We start from the raw sequence: 25405 nt of genomic DNA, 5'->3' as shown, positions 1-25405 counted from the left end.
ATGTGGCATCTTAGTTCCCTGACTAGGGATCAAACCTGAGTCCCCTACATTGGAAGGCAGATTCTTAACCATTGGACCATGAGGGAAGTCCTGATATACCACCTTTTTGAGCTTTAGTTCTCCAAATATGGGCTCCCCAGGTGGTGTTAGTGGTAAAGAACCCCAAATATAAAGTGGGGATAGTAGTCGTCAGGATCGCTTTCAGGATTGCTGTAGGGTTCCATGAGATAGTGCGTGCAGAGCGTAGGTGCATAGATGGAGGAGGACTCCAGCACTGCTCATTTTCACGGAGCACAAAGCCATCCAGAGCCCCAGAGCCCAGCTTCCTTCCCTCAGGCCTGTCTAAGGAACAACACGAAAGAGCAGGAGACAAGATTTTTAAAGGGCTGACAGAATGAAATGCATGGGACTTTGATTTTATTTCAACACAAGTTCTGGGCAGAGACTAAATATCCCTGGCCCTCCTTGCACACAGCCTTCAGGTGTCAGTTGAGTAGCATCTTGGTTTTATTACATCCATCACAAGGAGCTTAAGGCTTCCAAAAACACAGTCCTAGACAGATGTCAAGCCTGTCTGGGGATTAGAAATATCCTTTTCCATTAAGCATAAATTAACTTAATCACCAGGTATGAAAGATACGCAACATAAACAGCATTCCCTGCAGCTTTCATTAAAATTAAAAATCTATTTAAAATTTACCTTGTATTTTCTAGGACCCGAACTCCTTCAAAGAGATAATCTCTGCTGTAAATTTTTACACTGACAGACTGGCAAGATGAATGGGCTGGGGACAGTGATGTACTATGTAATTTAACTTTGCCTCCTGGTCTTCTTTTCACCAACGGATGTATCTGTACGTCTTAAAGAAATAATTAGTCTTGGTAAGATCTGGCCTTTGACCATTTTCAGAATCAGTCAGACTGTTCCCCAATAAAATGAAGCTCAGAGTCGGGATGACTAGCAGCAAGGTTCTTCAAATCTTGTTGTTCTGATCTATGCTGTAGAAAGTGCTCATAGGAAAAAAACAAACAGAAAGAGAGGTATCAGCAATGCATCACCCAGAGATCGGAGACAGAAGCCCCTCCTTGACTTGGCCTCTGTTTCTCTGGAGTGGAAAATGGAAACAGTGACCAGGGTCATTGCATTCCTTATTAACATTGCAGGAAAGACCCCCGTGAAGGAAACCCAGCTGAATCAGAGTGGTGGTGTAGACTGAGCGTTGAAGGCAGACAAACCTGTCTTCAGATACTGGTTCTTTATTTCAGACTCTGATCTTGAACAAGTCATATATTTCCTCTGAGTCTCAAGGTCCTATCTGTAAAAGGGGGTGAATAATGCTCACCTCCTAAGATCATTGTGAAGGTTGGAGATAACCTTAGTGCCTAGAACTCATCACCTCCTGGATGCTTAATATTATTTATACATATAAGAAATAGTTGCTGAATATCTGAATCATGCCAGATTCGAGACACAGTGCTGAGGATGCAGAAAGTCATAAAATATAGCCGACTCTCTTAAGGTGCTCACAGACCCAAGAAGGGATTGAGACATAGAAATAAGAGAATCACAGCTGAGAGTGGCAAGTCCAACAAGGCACAGGGGTGACACAGAGAAGGGAGTGGGGACATCTACTAAATTATAAGGACATAGAGAGGCTGGCATGACGCCTCAGCAGATAGGGGCATGCTGAGCACGAAAATGTAATCAAAGTGTTAAGTTGCTCAGCTGTGTCTGACTCTTTGCGACCCCATGGACTGTAGCCCGCCAGACTCCTCTGTCTGTGAAATTCTCCAAGCAAGAATACCAGAGTGGGTAGCCATTCCCTTCTCCAGGAGATCTTCCTGGCCCAGAGATAGAACCCAGGTCTCCTGCATCGCAGGCAGATTCTTTACTGTCTGAGCCACCAGGGAAGCCCAGCAGGGATGGCTTAGGCAAAGCCAAAGGTGTGTAGAGAGAGGTGTCTCATAGTTGGAGGATTATAGGCAGAGTGGTTTTCTAGACAGGGAGGAGGAGTGGGGAGGGAGAACCACGAGGACAGAGTGTCTCTTGATGTGGGCGCATCCTCTGAGGAGCTGGATTCAAAGCGCCCTGAATAATCCTCAGCTGGGCCACCAGGCCGGGCAGGGACCACAGGGTGCCCGCCACCCCACTGAGGTGTGTAAAACATTCAGACCAGAAGGTCTATCTTCTAGAAGGAACTCCAGCTGTTGCTTCAGTGGAGTTGCAGATCGGAGAGGAAGCAGGTGGTAGAGCTGAAAATACACTGGAAAAGGTGTCCAGATGGCCAGCCCCCAGTCCCTGGGCTACCTTCCGGCCTGTGACCTCACCCATGCCTCCCGGGTGGAGGGGCGCTGTGTCTTCCTCAGATGTTTGTTGAGTAAATGCTCAGATGTCCCATCTGAGCATCTTTATCCTGCCTCCCTCACAGTGTCGCTAAGGACTAGGGGTAGCACAGAGGTGAGCACACTTGGCAAAGTCTCAGGGTTTATTGAAATATAGGTTTGTGATCATCACCGTAATCGTCAAAGAGTTGTATACCAATTAGAACTCGCACCAATGTTGAAAAACCAGTTTCCTCACCTATTAAAAAAATGTCTGTGTAATTACCACTGACTCTCTCATTGAAGAAACCCAGCACATGCCCTTTAAAAATACAAAGAAATGCAAACCACATAGTTACATTTAATGATTTGCCTTTTTAGTATTGCAAAAATGACTCATTAGTCAAAACAATGATTATATTTGAGACTATTAAAGGTATTGGGTTGTTTCCTATGTAATCTAAAAAATGTTAATTTATGGGAAAAAAAAAAACCAACCCACTGAACTTGTACAAAACAAGCATTATCTTAAAAACAATGTTTCCCCAAGCATTTTCAACTGATTTGACAGCTCAAAACATCAGTTTCTCTCCAAACCCACAACCCTTTGTTTTAACGTTAAATGTTTTCTAAAGAAAACCACTGCTGTCCCAGGCTAGAATCGGTGTTTGGTTGGAAGCTGTAGTGGTAGTGCACTGTTTTCCAAACTGTTAGACTCAGCTGATGAGGAAGCTGTGAAGGAGTTGCAAAGCTTCTAAAAAGCACTGTACAAAATACAGGGACGGTTACTGCGGAGGCAGAATGTTAAAGGACTATTACTCTGAGGATGAGAATCGAAACCAAGCCACACTGCTCACAGCAGATAAACAACCTACTTTGGCCCAAGTGACAGTTAAGTGATCTCAGATGTGCCTTGAGAGAGAGTGTCCAAATATGAGACTTACTCAAGGTCATGTGCACAAAGCAAGCAGATCGGTTTCCCCAAGGACCTACTGCTGGGGCCTCAGAATCTCCAGAGAGTAGGAGACCACAGTTCTATGACGCGGTCCTGCACTTGACCCTGTATTGTGCGGACCAACTGGTTACCCACCCGGGGCCTCAGTTTCCTAGTCTGTACGTTGAGTAGTCATCTCTGCCCTGCTCCCAGCCTTGCTGTAAGGGTCCATTGAGGTGATGAGTACAAACAGAAGTGTTGCATCCCAGAAAGGATCTTTAAGGTGTGTCTTTAGCAGAACCCATCCCCACCACCCCCCGCCCTGGCGACCCTACATGCCCCTTTCCCTTCTCTACGCCCTCCAGATTTCTCTTGTCTGGAAACATCGCTGGCTCTGCTTCTGCAGAGCCGCCCCAGTCAGGCTCATCCCGGGGTCTCCCTGAGTCCCAGGAGACAGGTTCAAGAGAAGCCCACTCCAGCTCTGGCTCTGTTCCTTTATGTGTGTGTATATATATAATTTTATTTATTTTTGAATGTGCTGGGTCCTCGTTGCTGCACGGGTTTTTCTCTAGTTGAGGCGAGCAGGGGCTATTCTTCGGTGCAGTCTGAGGGCTTCTCTTGCTGCGGAGCATAGGCTCCAGGCCCCTGGGCTTCAGTGGCTGCAGCGTGTGGACTCAGTAGTTGTGGCCCCCGGGCTCTAGAGCACAGACAGTACTCGTGGGGCATGGGCTTAGTTGCTCTGCAGCCTGTGGGATCTTCCCCAGACCAGAGATTGAACCCACATCTCCTGCATTGGCTGGAGGATTCTTTACCACTGAGCCACCAGGGAAGCCCCTCTATTCCTTTCTTACTGAGCCATTCTGGGCAAGTCCTTTCCCCACACTAGGCTTCATTTTCTGGGATCTGAAAATGAAGATTTGGCTGAAGTGGTCTCTGAAGTCGCTTCCTACAGAAAACGAAGTCCCTGAGCACAGTTCAGCCGCAGCTGGTCCTTGTCAATACAGTGAAACCTGGGCTGTTGGAGACCCTCGGGGGAATGAGGCTTTGATCCCCATATTTTCTAATTGGTCTTGTGTTTAATCCTTTAAGCACTAAACCCTTTCCCTTTTATTGGGAATATTGGCTTCTTAAATATATTTAGGCGAATTTGACTTTTTACTTGAATGATGATTTCGCAAACTGGTTTTAGATTGTCCTGTGATGCGTTGGTGCCCCTGAAGAGCCCCAAGATGTCTTGCATCAGCTCCAGAGAGTTTTTCTGCTTCCTCCTCCATTTTCAGGCCGGCAGCTGTCACTTCATGTATGGCAGATTGCGTGGCTGTGGCATCCTGGCTCATCTCTTCTATGAATATTAATCATTTTCTGGCTGAGCGGTGCTGTGTGACCGTCTGAGAATCAGAGCGCCATGTGTGTTAGAAGTATGGGTAAAGTAAGAGTACATAGGTATGGAGTGAGGCCCCAAGAGGCCCTCCTTCCACTTACAGGGCGGAACTTCAGGTCGTAAACTTGGAGATCTTGATTTTGACTCCTCAACTTGCCTCCTAGTTGTGTTCCGAGTACATGGAGGAGGGGTTTGGGTGCCTGACTTCTGATGGGGAGATTTCTCTGCTTCCTAGTATTTTCATGGTGATGGCCTGAGTCAGCCTGTACCCCGAATCTCTCCTCTCTTTGCTGCTCCATCCCCATCTCTTGAGTTCCAGTACTGGGCTGTTTCCTCCCATGCTCAGTTTGTTTATACAGGTGGTTTCCTTTGGGTGGAATCCCGGCTTTCCTCTCTTCCTGTCTGCCACCTAGAAGGCTCTACCCAAGCCTTTCATCTCTCAGTTACCTCCTGGGAGCCTCAGGAGCCTGCCCTGCACTCCCAGGGGAGCAGAGTGCCCCCCCCCGTCCCTGTGCCCACCTCTCCATCCACGCTTACGCCATATGGAGTGAACCCTCTGTGGGTGGATCACACCTCCACCCAACAGGAGCTCATCCAGAGCTAGGACTCTCTTGTTCAGCTTTGTGTCTAGTACCTGTCTCAATGCCTGGCACATGTGATGTACTTGGGTAGGGTTGGAAGAATGAATGAACAAGCAAATGGACAAATGAATGAATGAATAAACAGACTGCCTGCTGCGGCCTGAATTGTGTCACACCTTCCCCCTCCCTCAAATTTGTGTTGTCGTCCTAACCCCCAGTAACTCAAAGTATGACCTTATTCGGAGCATAGGGGCATTGGATAATCAAGTTAAAATGAGATCATTATGGTGGCTGTAATCCAATATGGCTGGTGTCTGTATACAGAGAGATTTCAGGCACAGGCACACACACAAGAGAAAACGATGAGGGGACATAGGTAGTCGACCGCCACGGAGAAAAGCCTGGAACCCCGGCTCCTAGGCGACAAGCCACATCTCTGCTTGGTGGTCCTCATAATGGATGTTCTGATTACTTGAAGGGATCTGTGACTGGGTGGACAGGCAAATGCAGAGAAGTAGAGAAAACCACCGCTGACATGAAAAATGACTGTATCAGTCACTTCAATATTTTATGAATTTCCGGCGCAGTAGTGTCAGAATGGGAGATGGATCTTTTTTCTTTGCTCACGAAACACGAGCACGTAGCAGGCTCTTTCAGGAGCATGAAATCTTCCGCTTGGTCAGCTAGGCTAGCGGTTTCTAATCTGGACCCGTGAGAGCCCGAGGGAGTGCTGTTTTGATGTAGGTCTGCATTGGCACTGCCCTTAGCTGGATATCTGTCCCCTGCCTCGCCCACTTCAGAAGAGAGAAACAAAGGGCCTGATAAAATGTAGGAACTGGGACAAGCTCTCAGGACATATTCCAGCCTGCGGAATTTACAGATGGGAAAACCGAGGTGGTTAGAGGGAAACGGACTTCCCTGGGACTCAGGCTAGCCTGGGAATCTGCATCATGGGATGCCACATCTCCTGCTCATCCTTCCACCCACTAGAAGAAGTTTCCTCCTCCCTTCTCTTAAATGGTCCACGTGCCCTCTGCTCGGATGCTAGGCATCCGTCTCACCTGCCCAGATGGCCCTTTTCTTTGTTCTCCCTCTTCTTTTCCTCCTTTCTCCATCCGGTGGTATGTTTCGTTATCCCTATTATACAGATGACAGTACGGAACCTCACAAAGTTTAAGTAACTTATCAGTGTCACAGGATTACTCATCAGAGAGTGGCGATGATGGTTTTATCCCCAGCCATCTCACTCCCAAACTTTCCACCACACCATGCTTTTTCTTAATGGATCTTTATCCCTAGGCCTTCGACATTTTATCCCAATTATGTAGAACATATTTTAAAATATCCATTTGGTTAAAAGTAATAAATTTTTCATGGCAAACCAGCGTGCGTGTGAGAATCCCTAGAGACATCTGCAGTAAGATTTAGCAGATTTCAAAGGTCTGACTTATCCTTGGAAGGTTACTTCGGAATGGAAATAAGTGAGCTGATGCTCAAGATGTGGCCAGGGCTGACTCGTGGAGTTGGCTGGAAGGCATCTTGAATAAAGATTTGTAGCCAACTGACTAAAGGGGGTGGTCTCTAGTTAGTGGAAGACCAGGTGATCTCCTATCCTATGTTGGTCTTTGCATGTATACTTACCCTCACCTGTGGATAACTGTTTAGTAAGACCATGCATGCATATGTCCTAAGTTGCTTCAGTTCCATGGGATTCTCCAGGCAAGAACACTGGAGTGGGTTGCCATGCCCTCCTCTTTCAGGGGATCTTCTCGACCCAGGGATCGAACCCATGTCTCTTATGTCTCCTGCATTGGCAGGTGATTCTTTACCACTAACACCACCTGGGAAGCCCTTGGAAACCTCTATTTGTTGTAGATTTTGCCATGAGCTCTGGGAAGGGAGAAAGAACTTCTTATTCCTCCCTGGATCCCATCACCTAGCACAGTCCTACTGTCCAGAACGTACTCCATAAATATCTGTAAAATAACCAGTGAATTTTCCTTTCATTTTGGAGCCATGGACATTTTAGAAGAAATAGTCTCTTCTCTTGGCCATTGCTCTGAGGACAGCCTGTGGGCTGGCACTGAATCTCCTTCCACTTCCCCTTTTGGAAGTGTTCTGTACGCCAGATTCCTAACAAGGCCCAGCCCACGTGCTTACTGGCAAGCTGAACATCAATCCTTATCCTGTTATGAGTTGATTTCTATGCTTAGTCTTGGGAACCACACCAGCTTTTGCCTTCTAGGAGCTCCCAGCCGAGTGGGCGACTTGACAAATAATTCAAATACAAAAAGACCGAAGTAAGTGTTAAATGAGACACTGGCGATGAGCTTGGGGAGGCAGGGTGATTAATTCTGCCTGGAGGAATCCAGGGAGGGTTCATGGGAAGACAGATATTAAGGAAAATTTATTACATAAATGGATTCTGAGCAGCTGACATCCCAAGTTCATAATCTGCACAAGAAACTCAAAAATAGAGTTCACTGTTTCCAATTCTGGTTGTTTAGGGTGCTGACTCAGACCCAGATTCATAGCTTTGAGAAGACAAGTCTAAAAAATAATTAAAGATACAAATCTCAATGACTATTTCCCATTATTGGGAAAGTGACTATGGGTCACTTGAAAATATTGCTTAATCTCTTCACTTCTAGTTTCACACACTCCTATGTGAAATATTTTTAAACCCATATTTGTGTTGAAATTAATAGAAAAATGTGTCACCCTATTTTATTGTGATCTCAGTAGTTAACTTCAGGGCAAACAAAAGATTATAGATAGAAAAACTTTGAATTGGAGACTACAAATTTATTCCTTAGTAACTTACTAGGGTCATAGACTAAAGCCATATTATATATTGAAGGCCTTAAAAATGTTCATAATTGTTGACTCAGAAATTTCACTTCTGGGTCTTTATATGGTGAGCAAAATTTGTCATGCTTTCTAAGTAGTGAAAAATCCGAAATGATCTAAATGTCCATTAACTTGGGGGATAGTCATTCAGTTATTAAAGATATCTATAAATAATTTTTGGTGATATGGCAAAATGCTTATAATAAAATGTTAAATGTAAATCAAGCTACAAAATTGTATGCATAGTAAGATTTCAACTGTGTGAAAAAATTATATTCATAGAAGGGAAGAAAATTTACCAAAATATTAAAAATGATCATTTCTAGATGGTGAGATTATATATGAGAGTTTTGTTCTCTTACCTACATATTTCTACATTTTTTGTGTCTTTTATCAAGAGATATGATTTTTCAGTAATAACACCAACAATATTTGAGAGGACCCCCCACAACCTGAACCACTGGTTGGGAACGTACATCAGAGGCCAGTGTAGTCTGAGGTCGGGGGCCCTGGGCAGCATGATACAGAGAGTTAGCAAAGCTTTTCAAATGAAAGCGCACAACCAAACAGACTTGGATTCACCGGGGTCCATGGCTGTGGGTCCATGATGGCCAGAGGAGCATGGAAGGCTAGGCGTAGGCAACCAGTCATAATGACCTGCTGGTTCCATGAGTTCAGATCATTCACAGCTAGACCCGGATAGCACCAAGGAGTGTGCACAATGCTGTCTGCCGCCCTGGTGGAGGAAGCAGGTAAGGACTTGGCAGGACTGTGTCATAGAGGCAGGAATGGGCTTCCCTGTGACTCGGGGGTAAAGAATTCACCTGCCAATGCAGGAGACACAGGTTCAATCCGTGATCCAGGAAGATCCTACATGCCAAGAACCTGCTAAGACCACGTGCCACAGCTATCGGGCCCAGGAGCCGCAACTGCTGAAGCCTGTGCATCCTACAGCCTGTGCTCTGCAACAAAGAGAAGCCAGCACAATGAGAAGCCTGCGCCTGCAATGAAGAGGAGCCCCAGCTCGCCACAACTAGAGAAAAGCTCATGCGGCAGTGAGGATCCGGCACAGCCAAAAATAAATAAATATTTTAAAAAGGCAGGGATAATGGTCAGGGCATCCAACTAGTGGGGAAGTAGCAAATGAAACTGACCTCCTCTATGAGGATGGGGCTGGGAGCTGCTAGAGCTTCAGGTTCAGCTTAGGCCTGAGGATTCCCGGCTGACAGCAGAAACAAGACTGGGGCTCAGGCATCCGAGGATCCAGGTGCTGGACCAAGCATGGCCCAGACTGGACAGGTCTGAGGTGGCCAGTGGAGCCTCAGGACTACGGGACTCCAGCTTTGAGGGGCTGGTTGATGTATCTAATTGAGCAGTGTATCAAACACATAATAATATATGAGCTGAGCTGTTGTAGATGTCCCTTTGATGATCATTATGAAATGTGAAAGTGTTCTTAGCTGTGAGCATCTTCTTCAAAGAGAACATGCTGTTTCCAAAGAGAGCACTGTCATGAATGTGGGAATTCAAGCCACTTGGGTTTTGTTTTCAGACTTTGTGTGTGAAGCTGAGTTGGGCTGTGTGCTGTGCCCATGTCGGATTTGGTAGCCCTGCACTGTGCTAAAAAAGCCACAAAGCCCTTGCTGTAAAGTGACAGACGGATATCTTTCCATTCGAAGCAAAGAAGGAAAAAAATGTGCCTCAGTATTTCCTTTAAATATTTCACATTTACCTAATCCTTTGGTTCCAAATAGGAAAAGGAGTACATCAAGGCTGTATATTGTCACCCTGCTTATTTAACTTATATGCAGAGTACATCATGAGAAACGCTGGGCTGGAAGAAGCACAAGCTGGAATCAAGATTACCGGGAGAAATATCAATAACCTCAGATATGCAGATGACACCACCCTTATGGCAGAAAGTGAAGAGGAACTAAAAAGCCTCTTGATGAAAGTGAAAGTGGAGAGTGAAAAAGTTGGCTTAAAGTTCAACATTCAGAAAACAAAGATCATGGCATCTGGTCCCATCACTTCATGGGAAATAGATGCGGAAACAGTAGAAACAGTGTCAGACTTTCTTTTTTTGGGCTCCCAAATCACTGCAGATGGTGACTGCAGCCATGAAATTAAAAGACGCTTACTCCTTGGAAGGAAAGTTATGACCAATATAGATAGCATATTCAAAAGCAGAGACATTACTTTGCCAACAAAGGTTTGTCTAGTCAAGGCTATGGTTTTTCCTGTGGTCATGTATGGATGTAAGAGTTGGATTGTGAAGAAGGCTGAGCGCCGAAGAATTGATGCTTTTGAACTGTGGTGTTGGAGAAGACTCTTGAGAGTCCCTTGGACTGCAAGGAGATCCAACCAGTCCATTCTGAAGGAGATCAGCCCTGGGATTTCTTTGGAAGGAATGATGCTAAAGCTGAAACTCCAGTACTTTGGCCACCTCATGCGAAGAGTTGACTCACTGGAAGAGACTCTGATGCTGGGAGGGATTGGGGGCAAGAGGAGAAGGGGATGACAGAGGATGAGATGGCTGGATGGCATCACTGACTTGATGGACGTGAGCCTGGGTAAACTCCGGGAGTTGGTGATGGACAGGGAGGCCTGGCGTGCTGCGATTCATGGGGTCGCAAAGAGTCGGACATGACTGAGCGACTGAACTGAACTGAACTGAACCCTTTCAATTACACTGTGGCTTGTGTTCTTCATGACAGATTTAGGAAGTATAGACATGGCCAACCCAGAGAAGTTGGTGCTTGCCCTAAGCCAGCCATTGTCTGTACCTGGGGTGTGGGTGTGTGTACACAAAATGAGTGTTTTATAACATTTTATAAAAATATATATGCATAATCTCATATTTTATATATTTATATATATATATACAAAAAGTATCACTTAATCTTCACAACAACTTTGCAAAGGCAATTTTATCTATATTTTCATGTCATCTAGTTGCTCAGTCATGTCGGACTCTTTGTGATTCCATGGACTGTAGCCCGCCAGGCTCCTCTGTCCATGGGATTCTCTAGGCAAGAATACTCGAGTGGGTTGCCAGTTCCTTCTCCAGGGGATCTTCCCGACCCAGGAATCTATTTTTAAAGATGAAAAAATAGACAGTCAAAGAGCTAAGTTACTTGCCCAAAGTCACACAGCATTTCAGCGTCACTGTTGGGATCTGAACCCAGCTAGGGTGAGTGTCTCTTCCTCTTCCGGCTGTGCTCCTATGTGCTGGGGTCCACGCACCTACCCTCACAGGCCCTCCCAGCCCCCTCACTGAGTCCAGGCATTTCCCTTCCCACAGATGAGAAGCTTGAGTCACTCCTGTTGGGAAAGATTAGAAAAAGAAGGTCTGGGCATTGGGAAGCCAAGGGGCACCAGGGAGAGGAGCAAGGCGGCCTGGAGCGGTGGCAGCTCCAGCTGCGATGGAGATGAGGGTGCTGAGGATGGTGCAGGGGGCTCTGGATGATGGACACGTGTCAAGAGGATGCCCTGGCGAGGGGGCGATGGGGTGGGCTCCTTGGCCCGGAGGCAGGAGGTAGGGCTGAAGTTCCCCCACACTAATTACGGATGAGAATGTGGGAGCAGGCATGTTGGAAAATTGCTGAGTATCTAAGCACCTAACTGGAGGCGGGAACATTACAAGCTTTTCACACTCACAGCTTCCTGTGGCTCTGCTAGGATCCAGAAGGTAGAATTCAACAGTTCTTGGATATTCAGTTAGAGATGTCTGAACCTTTAGGTGCTGGAACACACACACGTGCAAACACACACACACACACACACACACACAGAAACATACATGCAGAAATGTGGCTCCATATAAACACCACTGCTGCTGCTGCTAAGTCGCTTCAGTCGTGTCCGACTCTGTGCGACCCCATAGACGGCAGCCCACCAGGCTCCCCCATCCCTGGGATTCTCCAGGCAAGAACACTGGAGTGGGTTGCCATTTCCTTCTCCAATGCATGAAAGTGAAAAGTGAAAATGAAGTTGCTCAGTCGTGTCCAACTCTTAGCGACCCCACGGACTGCAGCCTACCAGGCTCCTCTGTCCATGGGATTTTCTAGGCAAGAGTACTGGAGTGGGGTGCCATTGCCTTCTCCATGTAAACACTGCTTTGCAGGAAAGCCAGAAAGATTCTAGGCATCTTGTTCAAACTGCAAGAGATCCTGAAAATTGTCTAGGGGCCAAAGTGTGAGAACTTCTTGTTCCTAAATTTAAGATATAGAAGCTCAACCTAACGGATATTATTTAGTCCTCACCCTTTATTATTTTCTTTCGATGAACAGAGGATTTTCATAAAGGCCTTTAATCAATTTGTTCCCACTTTTGGTCCCCCTAAACTGTGGAAAATTCTGAAAGAGATGGGAATACCAGACCACCTGACCTGCCTCTTGAGAAACCTGTATGCAGGTCAGGAAACAACAGTTAGAACTGGACATGGAACAACAGACTGGTTCCAAATAGGAAAAGGAGTACGTCGAGACTGTATATTGTCACCCTACCTATTTAACTTCTATGCAGAGTACATCATGAGAAACGTTGGGCTGGAAGAAGCACAAGCTGGAATCAAGATTGCTGGGAGAAATATCAATAACCTCAGATATGCAGATGACACCACCCTTATGGCAGAAAGTGAAGAAGAACTAAAGAGCCTCTTGATGAAAGTGAAAGAGGAGAGTGAAAAAGTTGGCTTAAAGTTCAACATTCAGAAAACAAAGATTATGGCAGCTGGTCCCATCACTTCATGGCAAATAGAGATGTGGAAACAGTGGCTGACTTTATTTTTCTGGGCTCCAAAATCACTGCAGATGGTGACTGGAGCCATGAAATTAAAAGATGCTTACTCCTTGCAAGGAAAGTTATGACCAACCTAGACAGCATATTAAAAAGCAGAGACATTACTTTCTCAACAAAAGTCTGTCTAGTCAAGGCTATGGTTTTTCCAGTAGTCATGTATGGATGTGAGAGTTGGACTGTAAAGAAAGCTGAGCACCAAAGAATTGATGCTTTTGAACTGTGGTGTTGGAGAAGACTCTTGAGAGTCCTTTGGACTGCAAGGAGATTCAACCAGTCCATTCTAAAGGAGACCAGTCCTGGGTGTTCATTGGAAGGACTGATGTTGAAGCTGAAACTCCGATACTTTGGCCACCTGATGCGAAGAGCTGATTCATTTGAGAAGACCCTGATGCTGGGAAAGATTGAGGGCAGGAGAAGAAGGGGGATGACAGAGGATGTGATGGTTGGATGGCATCACTGACTCAGTGGACATGAGTCTGGGTAAACTCTGGGAGTTGGTGATGGACAGGGAGGCCTGGCGTGCTGCGGTTCATGGGGTTGCAAAGAGTTGGACACGACTGAGCGACTGAACTAAACTGAACTTCTCTTCTCCACCATGAATTCTCCCATCTTAAAGATTTTAGGAATCTGCCCTTGAGGTTTGGGAAACAGAAGAGGTTTCTGTGTCTTGGCACTGACCACAGCCTTCAGGACCTCTCTCCCTGTAACAGTTGTGAGCTCCTTGCAGGCAGACACTGTGCCTTGTTGATTTTAGATGCCCTGTGCCAGGGTTCAACACAGAGGAGGTGCCATGTGCCGACCTGCTCAGTGCCAGCCTAAGGATGTCTAGGACCTACAGTTTTGTTCAAACCATTTGCGCAAACATGCTCTCCAGGTCCTCACTGTTCGCTCCCCATGGATGCTGCAGGCCAGGCCAGGGAAGGCCCTCCGAGCCCCCAGCACCTACTCTGTAGAAGTTACTTGTATTTGTCTCGTGCAAAATGCTTTGCAAAAATGAGTTCATTATGCTTTCTGATTTCAGCTTTCCAGATATCTATATGGACAGAAAACACAGATTCCCTCCAGTTTCTGAAAGAATGTCTTCATTGAAGCTTCAGCTTTCGAAGCTTTCCATAGTCAGGTACTGGCCAGTTGAGTGGACTTAGCTGGAGTTGCCTGTGTCTCCTATCTATAGCCGTGTCTCCCAGTAAAGGGTGGTCCATCCGGCACGGTCAGAGGAGTTGGGGTAGCAGGGATTGAGATGGAATCAGAACTATCCCCGATTCTCCCTTCACGAGTGGGAAACAACACGGCAGAATGGGGAAAAGACCGGTTTTGGTGACACAGAGAGACTTGATCTGAATCCCTCTCTTGCCGTTTATCTGCTATGTGACTTTGGACAAGTTCCTTACCCTCTCGGAGTCTGGGGTCCTCATCTGTCAAATGGAGATACTAGTACCCAACTCCTGGGATCCCTGTGTGAGTTCAAAGTAATTTTTTGTAAAAATATGATGACAGCTATGTTAAACCTTATATACCGCACACACATACATTTGCACACTTATGAGATGGATAGACAGACAGACAGACAGAGGAGAAATCCTGAAAAGAAAACACCACCATGTTAGCTGTGGCTGGCTGTGTGTAGGTGGTGAAACAAAGAGGGAATTTTTTCCCCTTTCTCTGCTTTTCCATATCTTTAAATATTTTTTCCCTTGAACATATATTGAGTTTATAATTAGAAAAATAGAAAGAAAACCAAGAAGCATGAAATGGGGGGGAAAAAAGAAATAATATGCATTAAGTACCAGGCATAAGTTGGCACCCAGTAAATGGTAGCTATTTTTACTAATTAGTCATTATGCCTAATAATAATAATTAGGAGTAATGATTTCCTCTGGGACCAGAGGTTGTGAATTAGTCTGTTGGTGGCTAATGACTCACAGCGAAGGGGAGTTCTGGGTTCACTCCCAGCCGGGGCCACCCCTCACTTGTCTCCCTGATCTTTCTGCCAACACGCTGGGCTCCTGGGCTCCACAAGCTTGCTGATGCTGCGTCCTTCCACGCAAACAGCTGAGCCCAGAGCTCCTGTGCCCAAGACCAAGGGGAGACGGCAGAGGTGTTCCCCACGGGGCTCTCCACGGAGGGGCTCATTCAAGGAGAGCGGCAGTGCCTGTGGCAGGACGCTGCTGTCCCTGTGTTAACGGCGGGTCGCCTGTCTAGGGAGACAGTAAGAGTGAGAGGGTCGAGGTTCACCTCTATTTTGTCTGTTTGAATAGCAGAGGAGATTCTCGGTAAACACATTGCCCAGCATTTAAAACTAACTTGATGCTGCTGGTTGGAAGATTATGCAAGTTAAAAACATGCCCCTCTCTCTTCAGTTGGGCTTCCCTGGTGGTTCAGTGGTAAAGAATCCACCTGCCCAATGTAGGAGCCTCCGGTTCAATCCCTGGGTCAGGAAGATCCCCTGGAGAAGGAAATGGCAACCCACTCTGGTATTCTTGCCTGGGAAATCCCACAGACAGAGGAGCCTGATGGGCTACAGTCTATGGGGTTGCAAAAGAGTCGGACATGACTTAGTGACTAAACAACAACTGCTTTCTTCAATTATCAGTATAGTGATGAAAATGATCCAGATTTAGCCCAAATTAGAGTTTAAGACTAAATGATCAAATTCTTCAGGGTCCAGTAGGTTCAACCAGAGAGAAGTAAAATTCTGCATTGAGGACAGAAAAAGCAAAATCCCAAACCAGCTGTGTGACTGTGGGTAGGTCAGTCAACCTCTCTGAAAACCTGTGTCCTCAGGTGTAAAATGAGAGATGGGCACAGTTACTTCCTGATGTCCCTGGAAGTGCTCAGTTCCATGGCATGCTGATTATAAATGCAGTCGGTTCTGAGATGATGGTGGACTGGAGTTTTTCTCTGCTCAGCGGGCCAGCTGCCCTCTGCCCGATGTGGGTAAGGCAGGACAGGACAGGAATTCTCTCCTGGGTGGACACTTACTGGTGTGGCCCCCAGAGGTGATACATGATGGCAGGACTTCAGCTAGAGGCTCCTTGAACAATGGAAACAGCAGATCCTGCACAAGTCCTTACCATCCTTATTCTGAGACTGAGCTGCTGCTGCTGCTGCTGCTAAGTCGCTTCAGTTGTGTCCGACTCTGTGCGACCCCACAGATGGCAGCCCACCAGGCTCCCCCATTCCTGGGATTCTCCAGGCAAGAACACTGGAGTGGGTTGCCATTTCCTTCTCCAATGCATGAAAGTGAAAAGTGAAAGTGAAGTCGCTCAGTTGTGTCCGACTCTTCGCGACCCCATGGACTGCAGCCCACCAGGCTCCTCCATCCATGGGATTTTCCAGGCAAGATTTCCAGGTACCCATCCATTGGGTACCATTGCCTTCTCTGGAGACTGAGCTACTAGAGATTAAATGCCCACCGTGTGCCAGGCACTGTGGCAGGTGTTACGGTAACGGGTGTCTCTAATCTTCAGGCGTCTGCAGGACTAGCCTTGCCTGGTTTCACGGCTGAAGCAGCTGAGGCTCCAGTCGTTGGCTCCCTTTCCTCACTAGTCATTTTCTGTGCACCTACTGTGTGCTCGGGCCACGGCCTTGGGAATCGAGAGATCAAGATGACCCCCCTCCCCAACTCAGGGCTGGCAGTTTGATCATAGTACCATGTGAAAGGGCTTCAGAAGCGGTGTAAAGAGGGGTGTTGTAAAGCATGGTGAAGGGCGGGGCGAGGTGAGGGATGGCATTCCAGGCAGCGGCCACAGCACGTGCAGAGGCCCTCAGCTAGCAGATGGCAGGCGGACGTGGCCAACGGTGCTGTCTGCCTGGAGTTTACCTGGGAACATGGTGGGACATGGGTGGGAGCAGAATACAGAGCCAGAACGTGAAAGGACTTGACCAGGCCAGAGAGCGAAGGCTCTGACCTGCAGGCAGAGAACGGTTGGTCATTCATGCATTCCCTCACTCGGCCTGTGTTCGCTGAGTGCTCGCTCTGTGCCAGGACCGAGGAGTCATTAGTGAACAAAGCATTGGAAATCCCCGCTTATGAGCAACTGACGTACTTTACTGGAGTGAAAAGGCAGGGAGTGGACAATAAACAAAATAAATGAGTACAATTTCTGTCCCGTAGATGGTGATGAGTGCTGTGGGGAATGAAGCCAGGAAGGGCCCGGGGCACTGGGGAAGTGCGGGTTAAAGCTGTGAGCGGGAGGTCGGGAAGGCCTGTCTGAGGAGGGGCCGTCGCCACAAGCACTGGAACGAGAGGAGGAGGAGAGCCAGGGTAGGGTCTCCGGGGACCCGCTGGGATCTGCAGTTGAGCTGTGACACAGAGGGTGTGTCAGCAGGGAAGCTTACAAGCCAGGAGACTGGCGCAGGGGCTTTTGGAATTCAGGCGACCCGTCGATGAGGTGATAGGTGATGGCGGCTTGGATTATGGAGCGAGCAGTGGGGACGGGCAGAGTGGGCAAATCGAGGTGAACGAACAAGGCCGGGCTACTCAATGTGGGGGTGAGGGACAATGGATCTCTCTCTGGCTTCTGACCCAGGCATGGGCCTCTGCATTTGGACAAAGCTGGAGGCTCAGGTGTGGAAGACCCCAAAAGATGAGCCTCAGTTGTTGCCAATAGAAGCACTATTCGCAATAGCCAAAAAGTGGAAGTCACCCAGCTATCTACTGACAGATGACTGGATAAACAACGTGTGGTCTATACACACAATAGAATATTATTTAGCCTTTAAAAGGAGAGGAATTCTGACACAAGCTGTCACACAGAGGAGTCTTGTGAACATTGTGCTGAGTGAAACAAACCAGGTATGAGAGGACAGATGCTGCCTAATTCCACTTATAAGAGGTCCCTAGAGGAGTCCGGTTCATAGAGACAGAAAGTAGAATGGTAGTTGCCAGGAGTGAGAGTGGAGGGGGGTGGGAGATGGGGAGTTGGTATTTAATGGGTACAGAGTTTTAGTTTGGGAAGATGAAAAAGTTCTAGAGACAGACAGTGGTGATGCTTACATGATAATATGAATGTACTTAATGGTACTATATCCATACAAATGGTAAATTTTGTGAAAATATTAAAAAAAAAAATATTTAAGCAGTTTGCCCCAAATCCCACAACCAGCAAATCCAGCCCCCTTCCAAGGGTCCTCTCATACCCTTATTTCTTATCCTGAGCTCTCTGCCTCTAGCTGTTCCCATCTCCTAGACTGGCTGGGATCACCCGAGGAAGTTCCTTAAGTCTCTGGGCCTGTTTTCCCTCAGGAGAGGAAAAACACAGTGTGGTTGTGAGGATTAGATGAGCTCATACACATCACAGGCCTGGCAGAGAGAAAACTCTCCTTACATCTCATTACATTTTATTACCATCCTTCTATCAGCATGCCCTGACTTTGGTAAAATAGCGCAGACTGGAATCCATGGTCCAGCACTTGTGAGTTATGTGACCTTGGATCACAAGCCACTTAACTTGCCTGAGCCTCAGTGTCCATCTGTAAAGAAAGGTGAGAGTTCCTACCAGACCGGGAGGAAAGGTTAGAGTGTAAGTCACTCATTCATGTCTGACCCCATGGACTGTCGCCTGTAAGTCTCCTCTGTCCTTGGGATTCTCCAGGCAAGAATACTAGAGTGGGTAGCCAGCCCTTTCTCCACGGGATCTTTCCAAACTAGGGATCGAACCTGGGTCTCCCTCTAATAAACAGAGGCCATTACTCTGTGGACCTGAGATGACAGTTAGGCAAGGGAAAAATGAACAGTGACATGATTTGTAAATTTAACATTTTTTATTGATTTCCACACTATTTTGTAAGTAGAAACAGCACCTCCCTTCTGGTAGTCTAGGTGTTCACCGAATCCTGAAACCTTTGTGTTGGTTTCACTAACACGTCAGTCTCTTGATTTGTCTGACAAAGGAAACCCATTCGACCATGTCTCAGTAATAGTCACAGGGGCACTGGTCTGGGTCTGGCCCTGAGCTACTGCCACAGAGCCAGCAGTGAGTCAGAGAGGGGCCCCAGCTGCAAAGAGCTGACCCAGGCTGTAGGAAGGGCCAAGGACATTGTCCTAGCAAATTGCAAGAGCAGTTGGCAAACCTGCATTCTTACTTTCTGCGAAAACCCACGTGCTGGGAAACCTTGGATAAATCATTTCCCACCTCCAGAGCTCAGTCTTCTATCTGCTGACAAAATGAGGACCTTGAACTTGCCAGTCTCTGACTTGAAGCTATTTCCTTTCGAAATTCCTTGATTCTGTTGCCCCAGTGCTCCCTCTGGGAGCAGCCTTCTGGACCAGAGTCACAGCCTTCTGTGATCAACCAGACAACCTGGCCTTGGGAACTTAGTGACCACCAGGATGGTCCTGACCCATGGATGCTGGGACCCCAGCAGCAGGTTGACGAGGAAGGAGAGGATGCTAGGATCAAGAAGAGCCTGGGATGCAGAGACCCCGGGTAAGGATGGGAGGCCAAAGCTGTGCAAGGATTAGAAGCGGAGACTCCTCAGCCAGGGAAGCTCCGAGCTAACTGGGAGATGGGCATGGCTTGTGGACCACTTGTGTGTCTCATCTCAGGAGCCTCCTGCTTGGAGGGTGTCTGGGAGTCTGCTTCGTCCACGGCCCACGTTGCCCTTCGACCTGCAGGGCTGCGTCCAGCACTTTCCTGATCGTTGTCTGCCTTCTGGTCCTACCTGTATCTCATGCCACGGCGCCGTCTGCTCATTTCACACAGGACACCACACCTGAGTTTTCTTCTCTCGGGCTGGAATGGAGTCAAAACCAGCAAAGCTGTGATCAGGGCCTGGGCATCTTTGGTATGCATACCATCATAGTGTTACCTAGTCAAAATCTCAGTAGCCAACCCAAATAGGGGGAAGATAAACAGCACATTATCCTTCAGCCTCAGCCACCGTCCATATGCATGGACCCGAGGAACCTGACTCCCTTGTAGAAGCAGGTGTGACCTTCAGAGGGACCAGCATCTGAATGCTCAGTACCCCCTGCCCCTCTACCCTGGCCGTTTCCCTATAGGCCAGAGCAGATGTGGCCCCAGGTCTGGAATGGCATAGGACACCATTCCGGCTGCCCACGTGCAATCCATGTTCTTGAAGAGTCTGATGGGCTTCTGCCACTTAAGAAATTGGTCACATTTAGAAATATTCAGCTTCAGCGAACATGTCATGGCTCTGTCTAGGAAAAACATACTATTATCTCTGGAGCTTGCCTGAAAGAACCGGCTTGTTCCTGAAACAGATGTGTTGTAAAACCTACAGTGACAGGCTCATCAGAGCTGGCAGTGGGCCAACGCTTGGTTACCAGCCTCACAAGGGCACACACCTCCCAGCCAGCTTCCCATCCATTCCCGTCTCCCCCCGCTGCGCAACTCACCCCCCAGACACCTAGGCCAGAGGAGAGACTCCCTGTGGCTCCTCCTTCTGGCTCTTGGGTTCTGAAGCTAAACATTTCACAAGCCTGGGATTATTGTAGACAGAGGCAGCCAGCCAGGTGTGCCCTGGGGAGAAATGTCCAAGATAATGACTCAGAATATATTTCATTTGGTCCAACCCACATTTATCGAGGGCCTCCGGCACCAGGCACTGTTCTCGTTGCTTTCAGGTACCTTGCTTCACAGTAACTGTTCAAGGTCACCCATTTCAGAGAGGAGGAAACTGAGACCTTGCCCTGATTTCCTAGGGTTGCTGTAATAAGTTTATCACCCACTTGGTGGCTTGAATCAGCAGAAACGTGCTCTCTCACAGTTCTGGAGGGAAGAAGTCTCAAATCTGAGGATACCAGCAGGTCTGTGCTCTCTCCTAAGGCCCGAGGGGAGAGTCTTTTCTTGCTCTTCCCACATCTGGGTGGTGTTTCTTGGTTTGTGACGGCATCGCTCCAATCTCTGCCTTTGTCTTCACATAGCCGCATCTTCTGTGTGTGTATCTGTGTCAAATGTCCCCCTGCTTTTCTTGTCAAAGGATACCTGCCGCTGGACTTACAGCCTACTCTAGATCCAGGATAATCTCAAGATCCTTAGCTTGATTATATCTGCAAAGACCCTTTTCTAAGTAAGGTCACATTGACAGATTCCAGGGATGTATGGCCAGTATTCGGCTCGCTGCAGACCTCTAGCTATTATCTGGTTGTGTCCCCAAGGCCACTCAGTGAGAAAGGGTTGCTGTGGGGAGTAGACCCCGGCTGGCTGGCTCTGAGGGGCCCTCAGTCAGCGTCTCCCTCCCCAGACACTGTGAGGCAGGTTCCTGCTCTTAAGAAACCTGCAACTGGGTGGGAAGGAGCTTTGCATATTGGTTATGAGGGAGTCCCATCAATCCGGATGACCTTGGGCAAGTTATGTCAACACTCTTGTGTCTCAAAGGGAAAGTGAGCCATGTGGAAAACGGGAATCATAGTAAGAATAGCAGTACTCTCCAAAGGTTATGGTGGGACCAAATGAGAGGGGCCCGAAATCAGCAAGATCCCAGGCACCCTGACTCCACAACCTCTGCCCATAACCACCATGCTCCATGCTTCCATCTGTAGGAACTCCTCAAATATTCGAATCAGAGCTCCTCAATGAAAGAAGGACAGGGGGAGGTTTCTGTTTAGGTTCCCAGAAGCCAGGGTGAAGAAGAAGAGGAAGCTGAAGCTGACTTAAGAGTTCTGAACTTGGCTCGCTGGGAGGATGAAGTTGCCAATAATAACATGGAAAGAGCAAGAAGCTGGTTGAGATAGGGGATGGGAGATAGGTAGGGAATAAATTCTATTGCACTTAGGTGCAAGGGGGACATCTGGGTAGATTTGGCTGGCAGGTGTTGGACTTAGAAGGTGACTTTTATTTGGTTTTTGTTTTTATTTTATTTATTTATTTTCTTGGCTGTGCTGGGTCTTCGTTGCTGGACTCGGGCTTTCTCTGGTTGTGGTAAGCCGGGGGCTATTCTCTAGATGCGGTGCTTGGGCTTCTCACTGCAGTGACTTCTCTTGTTGCAGAGCACAGGCTCTAGGCACGCAAGCTTCACTGGTTGCGGTGCATGGACTTAGTGGCTCCACAGCGTGTGGGATCATCCCCGACTAGGGATCAAACCAGTGTCCCCTGAATTGGCAGGGGAACTGTTAACCACTAGATCACCAGGGACGTCTAGAAGGTGACTTTTAAAAGCTACACAGAGTTTAAGAGTGAGGGAAAGAATTGAACATGTTTGGCAAGTTCAAGTGCTGTCAGAGATGAAAGCATTTTGTGGGAAGGGGCAGAGAGCAAACTAGAAAAGAGAAAATGAAAGTCATATTCACACACATTGGTTCGTGGTCACAGCACTCCATTTTCCTGCCTGTAAAAGGGGCATGCTGCATTTTTCTCCCCAAGCTGTTGCTCAGGTTGCATTAGATCACGGATGGGAAATCGCTGCAGAGATTGCACACCAAACTGTAGCAATGGGCAGCAGGCGAGGGCCTCAGCCACGTCCCCCGACCCCGAGCACGACAGGAGAGGCACAGGGACAAGCTTCCTAGCTCTACGTCATGGCTGGGGAAGTAATAACTGCTCGTTCACTAGGTTTGAACTGGCTCTGATGGTGGACTCTAAATCTATTCATCATCACCCAAGGAACCGTATGATAAAAACTAGAACTTCCCCACTCCCTGGCGAGGGGAATACTTTTGCCACTGGTTTCTGTTTTTTGAAAAAGCAGGCAGAACACTTCTCTCGTGGACCTCGTGGAGTGCTTCTGCTGTGCCGTCCTCGTGCCTGGGCGCCACCACCCAGGAGTCCCACTTGCCCTCCAGCTCCTGTGTCTGCAGGATGGGGGTTGGTCCAGCAACGTTGCCATGACGACCAAGGAAGAGGCCAGCCCTGACTTCAGCTCTTAGTTTCAGGGAAACTAAGTGACAGACTCTCTTCTGTTTTCTTTCTTGGGGAGGGGGTTCCCCACCATGTTCCCGTTGGCATGGAAACCTTTCACTCCCACCAGGTGAGGTCATCAAGTGGGGAGATTAATTTATTTGAACGGGCTCCTGGAGAGACCATGGTGAAAGGAGAAAGCATCAGGATGCGATGGTTCTGGCCGCTGTGACATGATAAGTACCCTCCTCCTCTGGGAGGGGTGGTGAGTGGGCGCCATGGCCTTCAGACCCCAATCTGTGTGTGTCCAGGTCGCTGGGATTTTTAAGCTGCCTTTTATACATGTGGCATTTTATGAGCTTCTTCATATTCGATTTCCATTTAGTGCTCACTATGACCCTGTGCATTGATATTATTGTCCCCTTTTGCAAATGAGAAAGCTGATGCTCAGAAAGGCTAAGGACCTTTCCCAGGGTCACTCAGCTGGCAAGTGGCTGTGTTGGAGCTCAAACCCAGACCTGTTTGCTGCGTAATTCCTACAACTCTTGCCCTTCTGACATCCCGCCTTAACCTTGTACTTGAACTTATACGATCTCTTCAGGGTCTCTAGAGCCATCAGGGAGACATCGTCTAAAAAATGTACCATGATAACTAAACATTTAGTACTCTGTGAGAAACACCACTGCAAACTGTCTGGATGCCTGCTTGGGGAATTAGGCAATGACAAGAGAAATTAAATACCTTAATGGATTTTGACAACAACTCTATGTTGGGGGAATTCAAATTGCATAAAGAAAAAAAAAGTAGACTTTCTCTCTGGACCTGATTACTAATATGCATGCTTAATTTATTAGCTGCATTTTAAAAACTCTAGTTTTATTAGGACCAAAGTTCTTGGAGGAAAAAAGTTGTGGGTTGGAGGAGGCAAGTTTAATCTTCTTGGAGAAGGTTGGGCTTGAGCTGACCTGATCTCCATGATCTTTTTTTTTTTTTTTAGTTTATACGAATTTTTTGAAGTATTTTATTAATTAATTGATTTGGCTGCATTGTGTCTTAGTTGCAGCACATGGGATCTTTATTGCATCATGCAGATCCCTTGTTGCATTGCATGGCCTGTCTAGTGTAGTGGTGAGTTCAGTAGTTACAGCACATGGGCTTAGTTGCCCCATGGCATGTGGCATCTTAGTTCCTAGACCAGGGATCGAACCTACATCCCCTGCATTGCAAGGTGGATTCTTAATCACTGGACCACTAGAATAGTCTCTGTCCTTGATTTTGGAGGAGGGTGTTTGCTAGATATGTATCAAATGAATGATAACAGTTACAATCACTTTCTCACTTACTAAGCCCTGGCCAAGATGCTAGCACCTCATTTTACATCCCCCCCCCCAATTGAATCTGCCCACACCCCCGCAAGCAAGATTCTACTGTCTGTCTCCATTTTACAGAACAGAAATGGAGGCTGGACGATAGAGCCATTTCCCCAAAGCCATGCCCTCAGTAAGGAGTGGAACCAGAATGACTATTATTCTTATTATCATAAATTATTACTGTTGCATTATTACCTTAAAAGTGGCTTTAGAGAACCTGAAGCTGAAAATGACACCCAGGGTTCACCCTGCCCGTTTTCTTGCCTTCGGGTAAGATTATAGCAAATTCTTCATGTTATTTGTCTTAAAGAATACTGCTCTTGCACAGTCATTTATCAGCATGTCTTTTTTTTTAATTTTTTCATCACCTATTAGATGTAGAGCACTGGGAACAAACGTGGATTCTATTTTTGGCAAACTCAGTCTCAGGGGGACAGAAGCCACAGACTTCAATGGCCATCATATAAGTCCAAAAGATGACACATTTCACAAGAGAGCTGCCAATGAAGTGCTGTGGGGAATCCAGAGGAGAGTATTTCGGGTAGGAGGGATCAGGGAAGCAAGCTTTGCAGGATGAGCAGGATTGGGGCCCGGCTGCTGGTGAGCAGGGTTTAGCAGGACACAGGCTCCCGGGCTTGGGGGCCACACACATCTCCACATGTAACTGAGATCACCCAGGGAGATTCGGCGGGCAGGAAGCAGGTCAAGGACAGAGGCTTAGCGGACCATCTACCTCAAAGGGTCCTCAGAAGAAGAAAAGCAGAGGATGGAAAACACTTGGGAGAATGCAGGGGCTTAGAACGAGAGTTACAGAAAGTGAGTGACTGACTGCATGGAACGCAATGAAGAAAATGAACTAAGGAAAGGTCAGGGGGTTAGGAGGAGAAGGCAATGGCAACCCACTCCAGTGTTCTTGCCTGGAGAATCCCAGGGATGGGGGAGCCTGGTGGGCTGCTGTCTATGGGGTCTCACAGAGTCGGACATGACTAAAGTGACTTAGCAGCAGCAGCAGCAGCAGGGGGTTAGGGGTACCGCGGAGGCCCCTGGGTAACCTTTGAGAGGGCAGTCTGGAGCAGTAAAAGCAGAAGCCAGCTGCTCATCCTGAGGCTAGGAGGGGCTCAGCACAGAGTAACTTTCTCCAGGTCATGCTCCACCCAGCAAGGGCTGTGATTCCAGTCCTAGTGGAGGGCTGTCAGAGAAACCCCCAGAGCTGCCCAACCTCGCTGGAAGCCTAGAAAAGAAAAACAACTCTTGCAAGTCACACAGACCCAGATCACCAACTGATAACCATGTACGGGGGGCGTGACCTTGAGTACGTGCTTTATTTTTCCTGAGCTCAGTTTCATCTGATAGATAACAAG

The 25405-nt window shown here is 47.5% G+C and overlaps 1 protein-coding gene across 4 annotated transcripts in view; it reads left to right on the top strand.

Annotated features, from left to right (window-relative positions):
- Nucleotides 1-25405, top strand: part of TTLL11 (tubulin tyrosine ligase like 11) — a 268751-nt gene that overhangs the window by 185400 nt on the left and 57946 nt on the right. For 2 of the 4 annotated variants that reach the window (XM_061433418.1, XM_061433420.1), the window contains exon 7: nt 13893-13991. The exons of the other annotated variants lie outside the window; for them this stretch is intronic. In XM_061433418.1, the coding sequence (XP_061289402.1) occupies nt 13893-13991 (99 nt within the window). The remainder of the gene's footprint in view (nt 1-13892; nt 13992-25405) is intronic. 4 annotated transcript variants of the gene reach the window in all.

This window comes from Bos javanicus, chromosome 11, assembly GCF_032452875.1.
Source record: "Bos javanicus breed banteng chromosome 11, ARS-OSU_banteng_1.0, whole genome shotgun sequence".
NCBI lineage: Eukaryota > Metazoa > Chordata > Mammalia > Artiodactyla > Bovidae > Bos > Bos javanicus.
This window is presented reverse-complemented; position numbering and strand designations above follow the sequence as displayed.